The sequence below is a fragment of the Ambystoma mexicanum genome, chromosome 9 (genome assembly GCF_040938575.1).
Source record: "Ambystoma mexicanum isolate Mex_15411 chromosome 9, UKY_AmexF1_1, whole genome shotgun sequence".
Lineage (NCBI taxonomy): Eukaryota > Metazoa > Chordata > Amphibia > Caudata > Ambystomatidae > Ambystoma > Ambystoma mexicanum.
The window spans coordinates 200,836,431-200,853,847 of NC_090931.1; the positions used below are offsets into that span (position 1 = coordinate 200,836,431).

Consider the following 17,417-nt stretch of genomic DNA (forward strand, 5'->3'; position numbering starts at 1 on the left):
ACGGGGCTTATTGCTTTATTAGAGAAGGCTTATAATTCTCCCCTAAGAATTTAAGGATAAGCAATGGCAAATGAGGCCTTTTAAGTAAGCACATTTGGACAATATAAATGGCCGTGAGTTGGAGAGTTGGAGCATTTAAAACATATGTTACAGGTGAATCTTATGGTTCTGCCTTAAGGAATTTTCAAATCTTTTGTATCCAAAAGTGTATTTTTAAGGAAAAAAGACCAGTAAAGAATCCCTTCTTTGGGGGTTTTGGGGTTATCTCCTTCGAATTGGTCAAAACGTGTTTAGGGAAAAAATAACATTTTACAGAAGGATTTGGGGGCTCTTTCTCTGGGCTACCGTTCAAGATATTTAGTCGAAAGTGGTGAATTTTTAAGCACATTAGCCTAATCTATTGTCACAACTTGGAGCATTTGAAGAACACTTTACAGAATGGATTGGGTTTTTACTTTGATGTATATTGCAAATCATTTACTCCTGGTAATTACAAATCATTACTTGCAACTTTTTAATAGGCAATATGGCATGCAATGGCCTTATTCTTCCATTATCCATGTGCCAGAAGGCAAAGTATCCGGCATTTTTTTCCACCAGGATATTGCAGTGATTATGTAACATTTCTGATAATGATGCATTTTGGCATACAATTAAAATGTGACTGTCAAATGCAAATTATTTAACAGAAAGGTTGGGCATTCATGCCACTTATTCACCGATTGTGCACGTCCCAGCTTTGCAAAAGTACAGAAGGAGGCATTTTTATTTAGGACACAAACATGGTCATGTTGTTCCATTATTTTGCCCATCAGTGTATACTTGTCAACTGGGCAAAGTATCAGAAAATTGGAATTTATTGACAAAGACAATGCCACGATTATGGGCATTTATAACATATAATTTGTACAAAAACAATGCCTGTACAAAAACAGGGAATTTAAACTTTTTAATCATGGACAATTGGGTATCCATTTGACTTATTTTCCCCTTATGTACATGCTAGGCTTCTGCCAATAGCCCCATTACAACCTACATCGGAACGCATGATTGATAGCAAGAGTTGCTAAACAGACTGTGTGCCTGTTCCAGCCAGCAGCTCACCTCCCGATGTGGGTCTGCTCCAAGTGGTGTAGTGACTGTAAAATATGTCTGCCCCAATAAGTGTGTATTCTTTGGTGGGTAGGTCTCAATGCTGATTACAGCACCAATGGCATGTTCTTCATTGGTGTCATGGAAACAGAGGTAGAACTCAAATCTTGGGTGAGGTTAGTTTGGTGTATCTTTAATAGCAGCAGTGCAGGGTGAGCACAGGAAGAGACAGCGCGTAATCCCCAAGCAATCCCACCACTGTTTCCCCATCCGTGTCTAGAGGAGGTCCCAAATATGGCCTGCACTCCAGCTGCCCATGTCGAAATGCCAGAAGAATACTCGCCAAGATATGTGATCATATAGGGAGCAAATGAACCAACAGAGAGCCACAGTGGGGCTCTGTCCAGTGCCCATCAGAGGGACATGTACACCTATTGAAGCGACAATAACTAGACAACCGTGGGCTGCAAGGTACCCACTGAGACAACCATACCAGCAGCTGATACGAAATGAAGATTACTTACAAACAGTCCCTGAAGAGACCCAGAGAGTCTTAAGGGAGGACAGATGGTGACAACAAATGAACATAAACAACGAACAAAAACTGACACACAAGGACTAAAAACAAAGAGTAACGATGTAATGGACATATAAGAAGAACTGATGTTAGCAAACAGAAACGTAACCATGAATGAAGAAGGAAATATGCGACTAACTGAATGCATGTGAATAGGCTTGGAACGCAAGAAGCTAAGAAAACGGTACTGCTTGCAATGCTTAGTAGGGGAATAGAGCGGCATGCGCCAAGTATATATCCACCTCAATGAAGCACGCTATACAAGTGTGACTCCATTTTGTAAAAGCAGAATTAAGCCGAGGCTGCAAGGGACTATCAAGGCCAAGATTCATATTCCAGCCAAAGCCGAAAGAAAGAGTGGAATCGAAACTCAGTAAGAAGCAGCTCAATGCATGGGAATTCGAGGTCAACTCCAGGAAGGGAGGATAGCAGCAACTCTGAAGAGTCGAAACTTCAGAGCATAGCAGCCAACCAGTGAAGGTTGAGATAAGGAGGCCCCATGCAGGTGGCGAGGATATGGAAGAATCAAATACACGAATAAGAGGGAAAATGAAGCAGATTCACGGTGAACAGACACGTGACCAGCCAAGGGTAAAGAAGTACCAACGTCTGTCACCCAGAACCCGAGGATGCCGTAACTTTTCCTGATAAGAACTACAGTCTTGAGGCCATCCCTAGCCAACTAATTGACACATAGCCCTAAAGGTACTGATTGATGGAAGGGAGGCAGGGTGAATCATAGGGCACTCCGCATCTGGGTGTCTATTCAGCATGCTGCTAATTAAAGTGGAGATTTATGCCTAGGCGTGTAACCCACCCAATCACAATGGACCAAATAATCTAGTGTCTTATAGCGGGTAGAACCAATAAGACGTCGTAGTTGTACTGATGTCTATCACGAGTGATGTAGTGGGATGGGCATAGACGCCCTCCCGATAAGAACTATCCAATCCGCTTACTCTGTTACCATATTCAGATATAACACCCATACTTAAGTTACCTTTCCGACCAATAGAATTGCATGACAAACTTATGAGTTTAGCTCGTCAACTGATGACGAATTTTGCCCATAAAAGTTGCGGTCTGAATGAAGAATTTGGGAGTTGAAGTGAGACAGGCGATCGCATCATTGATGATTACCATTTGTTTCCCCGTTTTTTGTACTTGTCATTAAACGGACTTCTCTTTGCCAAACTATTAAGTCGTCCTTATTGAAGTGTGTTGGAGTAAGTGAATCCTGCACCCTAACCTCAACAAGGTGCAGCTATCTTATTTTAAAGGCACTAGAGGGTGAGCTCTGACCTATGGGCCCGTCAGAGGATGCTCCGCCCTCCTGTACACGTGCATCAGCAGAGTTTATAACATTCTCACTACTTTGACTTCAAGGCAATAAACAGAAGATTCTATGACCTCACCAGGGAGATTGTCAGTCTTTCCAATTGGTACAATATTCCTCTATGAGGCACCAAGCACTTTTAGACAATCAAGATCACTTTTCCTGTCTTCACGATATTACCAACAACGATATGTAGCCTTAATGCAATTATTACCACACTCCTCTATCAGCATTCTTTTAAAATAACTTCTGTTTATGAGATCTGGTTGTGTTTTGGCAGTGTAAGAATATTTCTAAATAAGTTCGCTAAGACAGCAGAATACTATGCATGAAATTTGTATCTCTCCATTATGACTGCAAGCATGTAATATAAAATGAAGAGTCTACGATACATTAGGCCTAGTAATGAAGATAGTTGCCTAGTCTTTCTTAAATCAGTATACTTCTTCCACTTATAGGTAAATGTTTGTACAAATAGAACATTATTTAGCTATATTAATTTACATGTATCTGCCTTTTCCTCCACACTGTGATGGTCAGGCAGCACTAATTTCTTGGTCACAAATATCTGTCAGTCGGTGCCTTGCTAGGACTATATGTATTACATGCCCACATGGGCGAAGAAATGTGGGGACACCAGTAGACTGTTGCTATTTCTGATTTCAACACCAGTAGTGTCCTCACCCTAGAGCCTGTCTAATCTGCAGCCTTAAGAATCATCTTGGCTGCTCCTCCAGGCACCTTGTGCACTTCAAAAACAGACCTTCTCCCCAACACTTAGCCCACTCTGCTGATGCCTCCACAACATCACGTCTGTCTGCCAGAGCAGGCTGATTGGCTAGCCTTCCCTCATAGTCCTGACTCAGGCTACACTGCTAGTGCTGTCTCATTGAGGCAGTGCCTCTTTCTACTTGACCTCCACACCATGCCCCAAAGCAACTGATGAGCAACATTTTAGGGTGCCACACACAACACGTTGCTTGTGAGCTACACATTGGGCATCACTGGAAACTAACCACGTCTAAATTGTGTAAAGCACTGTGATGAAAGGTGCTATATGGTTCATGCAAGTGTTTGGCTATGACCATGGATCAGGAATTGCTGAGCAGAATCTGCATTGTAAGAGGTGGTGGTAGAAGCAACCTGCTGCAACCAGTGTTCCTCAGTTAAGCCCTGGAGCATGAATCCTCTGCTGTGAAAATAGCCCTGGACTCTCCCAGGCCAAAGGGAATGACACAAACTGCAACCCAGAAAACAGGGGGCCCCATAAATCCAAAAGGAGTGGATCTATTGGCCATGGCCCAGGAGAAGCTTCAATCATTGGTGGTAGACGCACATTTCCCAATGGATCTATAGCAGCATGGAGGAAAAACGAAAGCCTGGACATTATTCCAAAGAAGAGTAAACAAGGGCAGCCTGGTGGCTTATTTCATCTATCGCCAAATGAGCCAACAAGAGCGGCACAGGGATATAATGACGAGCCGCATAAGCTGAAACTTGCTTCTCCACAGTGAGGGAACCGAACCCAGAGGCAGCCCTTTACTCACCGCTCAGATTATCCTCAGGTTTTTGGATAAGGAAGTTAGTCCTGCCGATTGTTGGGAACTTCCTTTCAAAGGTGTTCGATGATTTTAAGGCACAGATCATGTTATACGCCCTGTATTTGATAGGTTTTTGCATTTTGAAACGCTGGTTTCTGTGTTTTCATCTTGGACTGGTTTTTAAGGCTGCCACGAAAGGCTCAAGGGGATGAAATGTGCAAAATGCACTTTTAACTTCAGAGTCCAAATAGGACTGTTCCCTAAGAGTTTTAACTTCACACTATCACCGAAGCAATGACCTTTGTTCCCGGTAGAGAAATGTATAACAATTCAAACGGTGTCTACGATCCATGGAACAAACCATTACATTATCCTAAAATGGTCCTGAGTCCTTGGCAACAAAGCTCCAATATTATCTACACATCCACCTGCGCTCTGTGTCACCCCAAAGGCTAGACACCAAAGATGGGGTTGCTGCCCTTCCAGGCTTCTCTGGGAGGCCCCGCTGCTCACTCTTCATGAAGCAGAGGATCGCCTTTTTGGGATATTGCTGAAAACCTATCTGAATACACAATGCCACAGCAACACGCCTGATGGCCGCTCACGCAGCAGCTAGAGCCTTGGTGCCCTGAGTAGGGCAAACATGTGTGCGTTATAGATCCCATTCAGGATAACATAGGAGATTGCCTAGGCTGACATTGCCTTACATTCTGGTACTTGTAGTCTTCCATGTATCTATTTATTTATTTAGTTTATTAGCGCTGTTTAGCTACACTTTTAAATTTTAACTTTTTACACGTGGAGTCTTCCATTTAGGATGCGGTAAATGAAAGCTACAGTCGTACTCTTTTTTTATATTCACATAGTGATTCATGCATTTGCCAGGTTGGATTATAATGTGGCAAGTATTTTTTTCAGGTCATCTCCATTAAACAGATTATTATTTGAGCTCTTTAAACCCATATATTAAAACCTATTTCTATCATCTAGAGTTGAGAAGATATGTGGTCACGTATATAAGGTGCAGTCTGGGCTGAATTCCTAGCTACCCCTTGTAGATCGAGTCTATGATCCTGGGCAAACTACTTTAACTCACTCTGCTGCATCTGCAAAGACTGGGACACCAGGTATAAGTTAGGTGGTTTGGGGAGGCAGGATGTAAGATACGGGTTTCGTGGGTGGTGGGGAGGCAGGGCTGCAGGTATGAGGTTTGTGTTGTGGGTTTGGGGAGGCAGGGTGCAAGAAATGGGTTTTGTCGGTGGTGGGGAGGCAGGGCTGCAGGTATGAGGTTTGTGTTGTGGGTTTGCGGAGGTAGGATGCAAGATGTGGGTTGTGTGTCGGTGATGGGGAGGCATGGCTCCAGGTATGAGGTTTGTGTTGTGGGTTTGGGGAGGCAGGGTGCAGGAAATGGGTTTTGTGGGTGGTGGAGAGGCATTGCTCTCGGTATGAGGTTTGTGTTGTGGGTTTGGAGAGGCAGGAGGCCAGCATGTGTCTTTTTCCAGCTCATTTTGAGCTCTTCTAGTCAAGACAGTCTTCCTGGCGCGGCTCTACCCATAATTATATGGCTGCCCACCACACATGCAGTATTTCTAAAAATCTGGATCCATTCCATTCCTGCCATAAGGCCATATAAGATAAGTGGTCTTACATGGTGCCCTTCTGCCAATGGTGGAGGCCTCGCTGCCCACTGGTCTGTTAAAAGAGGCATATTGGAGGAGTTAGTCAGAAAGGGGGAATCCAGGTGGGAACACCCTGCGGTGTTGATGGATGCAGGTCGGAAGTACCCGTTACCTGTGTGCCGATATGAAAATCCTGCATTCTTTCTGGTGGGTCAAACAGGCGTGGGACCGCTGTAAGGAGAGCCCCCAGCTTGAGAAGCATTGATTGACACTGATGCGCTTGTTGATAGGAGGATGGGTAGAGCAGGCAGGTATTGAGCACACTTGACCTCGTGGGTCTTCTGAAGGGAGTGAGTGAAGTAGAAGCTTGCAAGATTTTAGTGAGTGGGGAATTAGTAGAGAGGTGAAAGGGTGATTGGGTGGGGGGTTTCACTGGTGAGGGGGTAAAGGGAGGTTACATGCACGAAATGGTGTGTTTCCATGATGTGCTGGGCCCCTTGTTTATGTACTGGGCAAGTACTGGTCGAGAGTATTTTCTATTGCATGGATCCCAGTTGGCTTCTGTACCAGTGGCAATGCCGCGATTAGGTGCTTTGCTGCACCTATCGAATGCAGTAATTTTAAATGCTGCATGCAGTCATTCTGGGGAAAGATCCACCGGCCTTATTATGAGGGTCTCTGAGTCTAGTCGAAAGGAGGTTGTGCATCATCAGGAACACATCGCATAATACATTTACGGGCTCCTCCTTTTATCCCCTAGCCATTCTAATTTGCAAATGTTGTTTCCACAGTTTGAATCAGGAATCACTCTGGATGTGGACCACTAGTATAACATAAGATGAAGTGACATTAAGTAACATAAGATAACATATCACATATAACATGGGTACCGACTAGGTGTCATTGCCCATTTGGCCCCGATTAACCATTTTGAACGGTTGAACGAAAAAGACAGTAACCAGTGCAGGCCTGTGCTTTCATCTGTTGTTTTATTCATTTGACTGTCACATCTTTACTACGAAAACTCGTTGATCTTTAATTCACAAATATCCATAACTGAGTTGGGTGGTGTTGGGCCCCAGTTAATATACATAGCTCTCGAATCAGCCAAAGGGTGCTATCGCTATATTGTCCATTATGTTTAAGCAGGTTCAGGGTAACACTGTTCTTGTTCACCGACCTACTGGTCTACATTCAGTTGGGCATAGATGAGTCAACTGTTTCCTGAATGCCCTTCTCCAGTAGGTCCAGTTGATCCTGGATACCCACTGTGTATGGCCCCAGCTTTTGCTTCATCTCCTCTGCTTTCTCAAAGATTATTTGGTTGAGGTCCTCTCCATAAGGGGAGACAGCCTGGCTGAACTCCTCGATCCTCTGGTTTACCAGCTTGTTGAGGTCTTCCAAGTAAGGTACTAAACTTTGACGGATGTCCTCTGCATTGTCATTGAGTTTCATGCTGAGTTCTTCCATGTACGGAGTTAGTTTCTCCCTCAGGTCTTCCACGTTTGCAGAGATCTTGGACCTCAGCTCCTCCGTATTTTTCTTCATCTGGAAAGTCATGAGCTCAAGATGATGGTTGAGTTTATCTTGAACACCTTGGGTGTAAGGAGATAGGCTCTTACGTAGCTCAGCAACGTTCTGGTCAATTTTCACCATGAGTTCATCAGCATACGGGCTCAGGTTCTCCTTCACCTGGTCCACCTTTTCATTGAATTTCTCCTGAAGCTCCTCTGAATATGGGGCGAGGACCTCTTGGAGACTGCCCACATTTTCCTGTAGTTTGGCTTGAATTTTCTGGGCATATGGGAAGAGCTGCTGACGAAGCTCCTCTGCATTCTCCTGGACGCGGGTACGAAGTTCCTCAGCATATGGTGTTAGCTTCAGCTTCAGCTCCTCAATGTTCTTGTTGAGCTGCTGGTGGACCTCGTCGGCGTATGGCGACAGCTTTATGTGGAGCTCCTCCAGCTCCTGGTGGATCTGCGCTTTAAGCTTCTCTGAGTCTTGAGTGAGTTGAGCATGAATGTGTGTGGCGAATGGAAGGATCTGGCTCTTTAAATTTCTGGCATAAACATTGACATTTTGGATGTTGTCTTGAATGATGGTGCTATGGAAAAATAGAGACACAGGCTCAGTTTTCACAGTTCTGCTGAAATATTCTGCATTATATTCTTTACACTGCGAACTCTGACCCAATCCCTTCTTTCCTATCCTATCCATGGCCTTATTAGACCTTGTGTAGGCACTTAAACAATTGATAAAAAAAAAAAAAGGGGAACTGCCATAGAGGCTGAAACCAAGCCCCCCTAAAAGATTGGGAAGGTAGTAAATAGCAATTTAGTAGAGCGGAGAGTCCCACAGAAGCTCAATATCCCAAAAGAGAGGTCATTGGTAGGTGGGGTCAACATTTTCACTCACAGAGCAGAATTGGCGGACCCCACATGATTCCACTCTACCGCAAAGCAGACATTTTAGAATGTTGCTCTGACTTCTGCCAGCAGAGGGTCTGCGCAAAGATGAATGCACAGTAGCCCTGACATGGTCCCTGAAGTGCTCCGCCACATGATTGGAGGGAATACTGGCCATTCTGACCAATGAGAGCACACAGAACATTCTGGCCCTCTGAATTGGACCCAAAAATGAGAGATCAATGTGGCCTGAAATCCAAGTCTGGAATGTGGTACTGGGCAGATCGAACACCCAATGCACAACTGCATTACACAGTAAGAGAAATTAGTCTTACGCCTACCCCCACTCATCCGAGCATGTGCAGGTACCCAGAGGGAGTATGTTAAAGACGACAGGCCTGGGTCAAAGGTTGGACACCAGTAAAAAGCAATGAGAGGCATTTTAGATGGCCCTGTAACTACCAGTCAGAACATGACAAGTTTTAATATTTAAAGATTGTACAGGTGATAGCTTACCTTATGATTGCGAGGCCGATGTGTCAATGTTGGGCCTTACGGTGTGACACGTCACAAGGGTGCTTTGGGCAGTGATGACTACTAAGGCTTTGCCAAAGGGCTACATATAATGAGGCTTGGCACAGCACTACCTGATAATCAGGCTGGCACATGTATATCTAAGTACAAGGCTGGGCACCAATTCCTCAAACATTAATATCTGACTGAGAGATATCTAACGAAGTGTCTTAGCAGAGAGAGATATAATAATGAGATTTGTTAAAGAGGTATCTCAAATCAACACTTGTCACAGGGATATAAGGCAACAAGGTTTAGCAATGAGATATTTCACAATTAGGAATGTCTAGCAGTCACATGTGTTGCAAAGATTTCTAGCTGAGATAACTAACCATGAGGGGGGCGCGTCACTGGGGTATTTATCAAGTGGCTTGGCACCAAGATAACTAACGAGGCATTGCATAGGAATATTTAACAAGATGACCTGGACTAGGATTGGGCCTGTGAAAATTATGTCTCACCACATCCTAATGTTACACACCAGAGCAGTGCTCATGTTACTGACCTTCAGAGAAGATCACATGCAGACCTAGGCAGCAGGCACAGCCAACATGTGGCCGACTATGACCCAGACATGAGAAGGTGCAGGTCAGCGATGATCTCGCAATCACTAACTGCAACTCTACTTGTGTTATCTTCTTAAGAAGGATGAATGGCTGAGTGATTCCTACCCTGATTTGAATTTGGGACCTACAGATTACACAGAGTTTGCTGCAGCAGGTGCATTAACCTACTGAGATATTTTGCTGCAGAGGGGTTAATGTTCTGTAGTATTTGGATAAGATTTTGTCGATGCACATCGGTCTATTTCCTTTGGCACTCACTCCCCCAGCCTCGCCTTAAACCCTTCCTTACCCCATCCCTTTCTCTTCCTTCCTACAGCCTTACATTTTTTCAAAGGTGTCCATTCAATTTCTTAGATTGTTAGTCAACTAAAACCACTCAAAACCTTTGCCAAAACTTCAGAACTTCTCATGGAGACCCATGGTTCTGAAATGAACTTCCGGAGAATAGGGTGGTAAGAAAAACTTTGGAATCAGTGAACCAACCGGAATTTCAGTTGAAACGTATGGGGACCTACAAGTCAATTTGTAAAAGGTTTGCTTAGCCCTGATAGGGAGATCTGACAGTGAGACTTCAGATAGAGATATTTAAAAATGAGGTCTGACAAAGGAATATCGAACAATGAGGCAGTGGGATATCCAGCAATATGACGTGGGTCAGAGATGCAAAAGACATACAATAAAAGGGGAAGTTTCCCAGCAGGGCTTGACCGGGGCATATCTAACCATGAGTCTCTGGAAAGAGATTTCCAGCAATGGGGCTTGGTGGAAGGCTTAACCCTTTGGGGTCTCGGGACTTCAGTGACTTCCTATGTAAATTGGGTTGCATTCCTATCCCCTACAGCACCGGGTTAATAACAACGGGGCCTAAAAGCAGATGAACTTGGTGGATGTCAACTATGAGGGCTTTCTGAAGGATTTCTAGTAATAAGTTTGTGGCAACATTTCTAACCATTGGGATTGGCAGGGGGAGTTCAAGGAGTAGTGGTTGGTGGATGGAAGTCTAACATTCAGAATTAGTGGAAGAATTTCCAAGACAGTGGCTTTTTGGAAGGATACCCGACAATGATGCTTAGTGGAAGGCCATCAAGAGCTTGGTGAAAGGATGCTTAGGGAAATGACCTGGCACAGGGGAAACCTTACAGCTGAGCTCACAGAGGGATTTCTAACAGGGGGCTTTTACGCTGGATAGTTGGAGTTGTACGATTGGACCGTGCTTACTTTAACTGGTTGCTGATTTCAGATTGCTGAATCTCTTCCACCGTCCCCTTGGCGTTGCTGCTCAGCTCATGCAAATAGTCCCAGAAGGCTTCTGAGGCCTGGTCAGTGCTCGCGTCTGCTCGCGACCCTGGTGTTACGGTTGAGAAAAAAAACAAAATAAATGTACAAAATGAAGATTGATACACAATATTTTTTTTATCAAGCCGCCTTGCTTGTAGGTGCCCTTTTCAGTAACATAAAAGTGTGTGTATACATCACATAGAGTGTTTCTTACACATAGCATTCAGTTACCTAGTTTTGATTGGGTTGTAGCAGCAATGGAGTGAAATGGACCAATGGGATCCAGCGGGCAGGATGCCCTAATTGGGGAAAATGAGAGCACAGTGGAATTCCCCAATAAAACTGGTGCTGTGGGGGTGCAACGGGACAACCGGGTTCTGCATTTGAGGAGAACATTCTAAAGGCCTCATTGGGAATCTGGTGAAATGGTCACCAAACTCGTTTACCATTAAAGCATGCCGTAACAGGACGGGTCTGCATGATTCTGAGTAACACTGACCCTTCAGTTATTCACCATAGGGGAAATACTACACATTCACATGCAGTATCACCACACAAAGTAATACATTTACTCCAAATGGAAAAGATTGGTTTTATTTCTGAAATCTAGAATTTGTTGGAGTGGTAAAACAATCAGTATTATAAAATACCGGCTGGTTTACCACCACAGCCAAATTAGTAATGACGCCCCCAGCCTATTGCAGGGTCTGAAGTGCAGATGCTGCATTTAACATCTGGCTTGCGACTCATGGAGCTACCTTTGAGAACCCATGACAGCAAGTCCAAGATGGCGATCAGATTACACAGCTGGCGCCTATAGGCTGAACCAACATTTACTCCTCTCGGGAGCCTCCTCTGTCATTGGTTACCAGTATAAATTATGCAAAACTATCAACAGAGATCCTGTTGAAGATGGCGAACATTCCAAGTCCAATGCATCACTCCAGAAGCAATACTCTGGGAGGGCACCAGGTAAACGCCCCAGCGGCACAGAGCTCCTTGCCACAGTACACCAGGGAGCATCTGGGAAGGTATTCACTACTCCATCTGAGCCTGCGCTATTCCTGAACTGCCCTCTGCCAGAGGGCTGGGATTGCCCTATGCAGGGGCAGCATGGGGCAGCATGGGGCAATGGGTCCTGAGTCCAAGTGGGCAGGGGTGATGGGAGATGCTAATATTTTCACCCCTCCCATTCATTTGTTCATTTTCTAGGTGCCTGGCAGCCCCATGCTGGGCTCCTCAGCTAACCCTCCCCTTCTTCTGATCTTCAAACTGGGGGTCCATTTAAATGCAATGACGCTACAGGTGCCTACAGCTGTGTGCCACCAGCAGCCTTTGCTGCATTGTTCTCGCTTATTTTCAATGTATCCGTTAATCTCCTCTATAACATCTGGAAGAATTCATGCATTTTTTGAATGAATCTGTCAACTTCTCAAGTCTTAATTCAGAGTGTAGAGCTCCCAAGTGTCCCCTTGCCACACATGAGAAGGCCCTCAAGCAGGCAACCCAGTTTATAGTGACTTTACTCTCGCAACAAAACAGTGCAAAAGGTTGCACTTTCTAAATGTGCAGCACAATGTGTGAATTGCCACTAAATAGGTGCAGAATATAGTATTTATCATCTGGCATTGAATAGAATTAGCATGATCGGCGAATCTGTGTTAATTTCTAATAGACAGTGCCCCAGCACCAGTGGCCCAGAATGGCCCACCTCGAGGAACTCCCTGTGCTAGAAGTTTCTGTTTGCATTAGAAATGGAATTCTGTAAATCTTTCTTTTTCTTGCCCCGAAATTTGGACATTGAAGATTGGTCAATGCCTGTTCTCTTTTTCTTAGAACTCTGTGACTTGTAGTTTTCCTAATTTTAAAATGGGAAAGAAAAAAACTACAAAGTACCAGAATGTAAAGGAAAATACTGACGTGAAAGACCTTCTCAGACAGGACAAGGGTAACATTGAGCGCCCTGACTTTGCTTCCTTCCTTCCTTGCAATGGACATTTCAATTCCTAGAATAAAACAGGTCAGTTGCTAATGTTTTAATCCACCAATGTTAATGCAGCGCCTTTTCGATATCTAAGCCCTTATTTACACTCATGTGTCCTCCTGAAGTGAACCGTGCTTGCTTTGCCTGACATGTTCCTATGTTAACTTCTTGTATTTTGTCAGGCTCATTTATATGGACTACAGAAAGAAGTTGTGCATTTGGAGGGGAGCGGCCAGTAGACACTTGTGACCGGTACTTTATATATGGGCGCCAATGTGTGATTTGAATATTTGACATAATGCCCTGTGCAATCATGTACATGCAAAGTATATAGTTATACACATCTCTTTGCTGTCTTATTTACTTGCATGAATGACTAAACTGTCCAATATCCCTTTCAACTAATTTGCATACCCAGAATGCATTGCCCATCCGGCTCTTAACTCGAGGTGAACTTTCAGTGATGGCCACTGGGTGGCGTTGTACTGTACGTGACTGGGCTCAATGGCTTAGTCTACTATCATGAAGCAAAATTAAGAATTTCACCTACTTTCAGCCATGTGGACTGTGTGACAGGTAATATTAAAGGGATCCCTTCAGCCATTTGGAGATTTCAAGACAGGCCATTCATCTGCCCACCCTATAGTTTTTAACACTTTATTTTCATATGCTCTGGATCTGTTGCTCATGTCTGGACTCAGCTGTACTCTAATGTGTTTGGATGGAGACTGGCACTTGTCAGGAGCTGCTTTTGTTGTATTCCTGAAGGGATAGCAGCTCACACAATCCAACTGGTCCAAGACTACATGGAACAGTAACTGCTTGCTTCTGGACTCAGCATGGATCCATATAACGCCTAAAGACGTTGCCAGAGTCCAATATTGGAGGAAGTATAACAGAAAGCTGCGCGTGGACTGATCATCTGCAATGGGAATTGTATTAACCTAATCAAAGGGGATCCCAAATACCAGACTTGTTTTTATCAAATATTTAAAAGGAAGAGATGTGGTGAATTTGGTGCGTTACCCACAGTGTGGGCTCAGGAGACATATGTTATAAACCCAACGTCCCCGTTTGGCCTAAATATTATTATCCTGGGCACATCTCTGCCTCTGCCTCTCTCTCTCTCTCTCTCCCTCTCTCTCTCTCTCTCTTTCTCTCTCTCTCTCTCTCTCTTTCTCTCTCTCTCTCTGTCTCTCTCTTTCTCTCTCTCTCTTTCTCTCACTCAGTTCCATTAACTTCTAAAAGTTGGTAGACTTGGAAAGAGATTCAGCACCAGTGTTAAGCGCAATGTAAGTAAAAGCAGAATTGACGGAAGTCCAAGGACATTTTATTACCTGTAATGGCCAGGATGGCCAACACGACAGCAATGACCTTCACCAACATCTTGATCTTCCAAGGCAGATTCAGGAATCTAGAAACTGTAAAAGGAATCTGGAAGTTAATGCAGCAGCAGTGAGGAATCAGAATGTTAATGACAGATCCTGAGAAATAAGGCCTGGGTCTAGTGGACAATTGGCCACCACTGACACTGATTGGGATCCCAAGTTCTACCTGAACGTGGCCATGTGGCCACCACGCTGCAGTGCAACAGCCACTCAGCATGGGGGCCAGTAGACAATACTGACGGCTAGATCTATTCACAGGGCGGTCCTCACTCGGAGCATCATTGAGCTTCTGGAGGAGAATCCCTCAGTGATAATGCGGCACTTCAGTGTCCACGGCTCGGGCTATTCCCAGTGGATTCTCCTTGTGATCCTCACCACAGAGTTACAGATCCAGGATCCCCTGCATGCAGGCCAGGAACCTCGGGAAGGGTCTATGAGGATTACAGCATTCGTGGGGAGAATCTACGTTTTTGTTCCAGTTTACAAAGCGGAAGGTCTTCATTTCCTCCTCCCTCGCGCTCCCTGCTGAAGCTGAGGCCGTACGCACCCCTCTGCCCTCAAGCAAGCCATTTATGAAGCCCCACATGGACTCACAAATGGAGTTCCTTGTTGGGTGGTTTCACGTAGGGCCCCGTATAGTATATGGTGTTGTGAGACTATGAATTACTTTGGTCACCCTACCTATGCACCTACCGCATAAAGATCCAGTGCAGCTTTAAGAAGAGCAGTGTCTCAAACGCCATCTTAGTTTCTCACCCCTCCAGCTAGACTGTCCCTGGTCCCCTCCCACCCCTGTGCCCAACCATCCCATCAGCGCAGTGTCTCTGGGGCTCGGATGTCCACAGAACCCCCAGCCACTTCGCCCAAACCCCCATCACTGCAATGTCGATGGCACCTAGCTATCCTTGTCTTCCTTCCCAGGACAGCTCAGGGCAATGCTCTGGTCTTGTAAACAAAACTACACTGAGCAGCACAGGGACTGCACTGTTCGGTACCCAGTGCCAGTACTGTGCTCAGAGGCTGGAATCCGGCATGAAGTGCAATCTAAAAAAACGTTTTCATTTGTATTTCTTATTTTCCTCCATACTGCTTGTCTAACATCCTCCACCCTCCCCCATCCTTTTCCCCTGGGGCCCCAAATACCACTTAAAGCCCCACAGCCCTTGTTCCTCGCCTCCCTCCGCAGCTGCAGTGTATCCTGTTTCCTCCAGGTGCCCCCAGGGACGCCCCTTGCAGCTTTACCTCTGCTCACTGTGCCCTGTAGGCCTGCAGCTGATGCCAGCGCTGGTGTGCCGCTGGTATTTATGTCGGAGACCGGAGCCTGGTTTCGGGGCGTGGCACCTGCTGACACGAGGGAAGGTGGCACCTTTGGAGTCCAGGCACCGCCTGGTGGCCTCTGCGGGAACAGCCTTATCTGATGGTGATGCTGGCATGAGTTAGTCACCCGCTGAAGCTGATGGCGGGCTACTGACCCGCTCTGTCTAAAGTCCCCTGTTCTCCCCTGGGTGTCTCTGTTAACCCTTCATGGGTGCACGCTCCTCTTAGACAGGCTATGGTCATGTGCATGCATTGCCACAACGAATCTGACAAGGGGGTGGGGTGGAGGAGGTACTGGCAGGTAAACTTGACAGACTGAGTAGGTGGTCAGTGTGGCTGCCACTTGCCCACTAAGACCCGTGTAAGACCATGTAGTGCTATGATAAGTGCTTCCTAAACTGCACCAGTCACCACCGCAGGAGGCCATCGTGCCAAGGCTTTAGCAGAGAGTGGCTATTGCCGCCCTGGCAGGGGCATCCAGGCGTGTCATTGCCTTTGGCATGAACAGGGCCCTGATAAAGCTGGCAAGGCCTCAGTATCTGGTTGCTGACCCGGGTGGGGCAGTTTTCTAATGCACATCTTGCGGATCCATAGTAAAGATCTACCAACAAATGACCTGATTCTCATGGTGTGCCCAGCGGTTCATACTGCAACTCCCCCACTTCTAATGTATCGCCCACTGAAGGGGGCAGCAATGAGTCGTCCCTGCCAGAATTCCGCTAGGATTCGAGCCCGTGACTGCAGGTGGCACCCAGCTCACTGAAGCCAGTGCTTAGCTCACAGACGCAGTGTCTGGGCTTTTAGGAGCCGGGCATAGCTCCTGGACCACCACGTTTCCCGGATTCTTTGCTATTGATGTCTCTTTTACGCTCCCTGAAACATGCATTCCAGGCGAGTAATCAAGGAGCAGGTTACGGTAGCCTGGGCCCCGCTGGCACCATTCATGCCCAGGCTGCGGGAGGTGGCGTGGAGCCAAAAAAGGGGCAAAAGACCACACAAAAAAGACAAAAAAAAGGGGACCGTGCTTAATGGAGAGGGGCACAATAAAAGGGATGGACAATGGCATGTCCACCAAGTAGTCACAGCAAACTGCCATAGGCAAGGCCATCAGTTTGGGCTTTTGTGTGGGTATGGGATAGACATTTGCTTGGCACTGATATACTGGTGTCAGGATTCGTCCGTGGAGATTATGGACGAGGTGGTGCCGCCATTGATAGGCCATCACGCTGATACCGACGTCTGTATCAGCGTTCTAGTTTATTTTCAAGATGGCCGCCACGGTATGTAAACAATCACTGCCGAAGGCTCCGAGCGTTGCAACCGTTCTGCTGACGGTACGCTCGCTTGTGTGTATTGTCTTCTCTTTGCATTCCCTTCTGCTTGCCTTCTGCTGCTGCTTGTTTCCCCCTTCTCTTGCGCTAGCCGCCCTTGCCCTCTGTGCTTTTCCATTAATTTTCCTTTTCTCAACCGGCTCCCTCCGTGGCGTAAATTGGATTGTTACATCAAGAGACGTTCCGCTCCAGTTACCACGATCCTCCTTGGAAATCGCTTCCACTGATACCTACTTCTGCAACTGCAGGGTTTTTTGCCGCAGGGCTTTTTCCCTGATATCCAAGGGGTTAGCTCCCCGGAGAGCCCCTTTCCCTCTGTGTGACATTCACGGAGGCAGGGTGGCTTCCGGGGGAGTCCGCCCATACCTTCATGGTCGAAAGGGAAAGAAAAAAGAACTGGTGGGAAGGAA

At 45.9% G+C, this 17,417-nt stretch overlaps 1 protein-coding gene across 1 annotated transcript; it reads right to left on the bottom strand.

Annotated features, from left to right (window-relative positions):
• Positions 1–7,176: 7,176 nt before the first annotated feature.
• Positions 7,177–14,357, bottom strand: LOC138489614 (apolipoprotein A-IV-like). The gene is made up of 3 exons (XM_069617314.1): positions 14,309–14,357; positions 10,928–11,054; positions 7,177–8,269 (listed from the first exon to the last, which is right to left on the bottom strand). Exons 1-3 carry the CDS (start codon positions 14,355–14,357, stop codon positions 7,360–7,362), a joined length of 1,086 nt encoding a protein of 361 aa, XP_069473415.1. The 3' UTR covers positions 7,177–7,359.
• Positions 14,358–17,417: the final 3,060 nt, after the last annotated feature.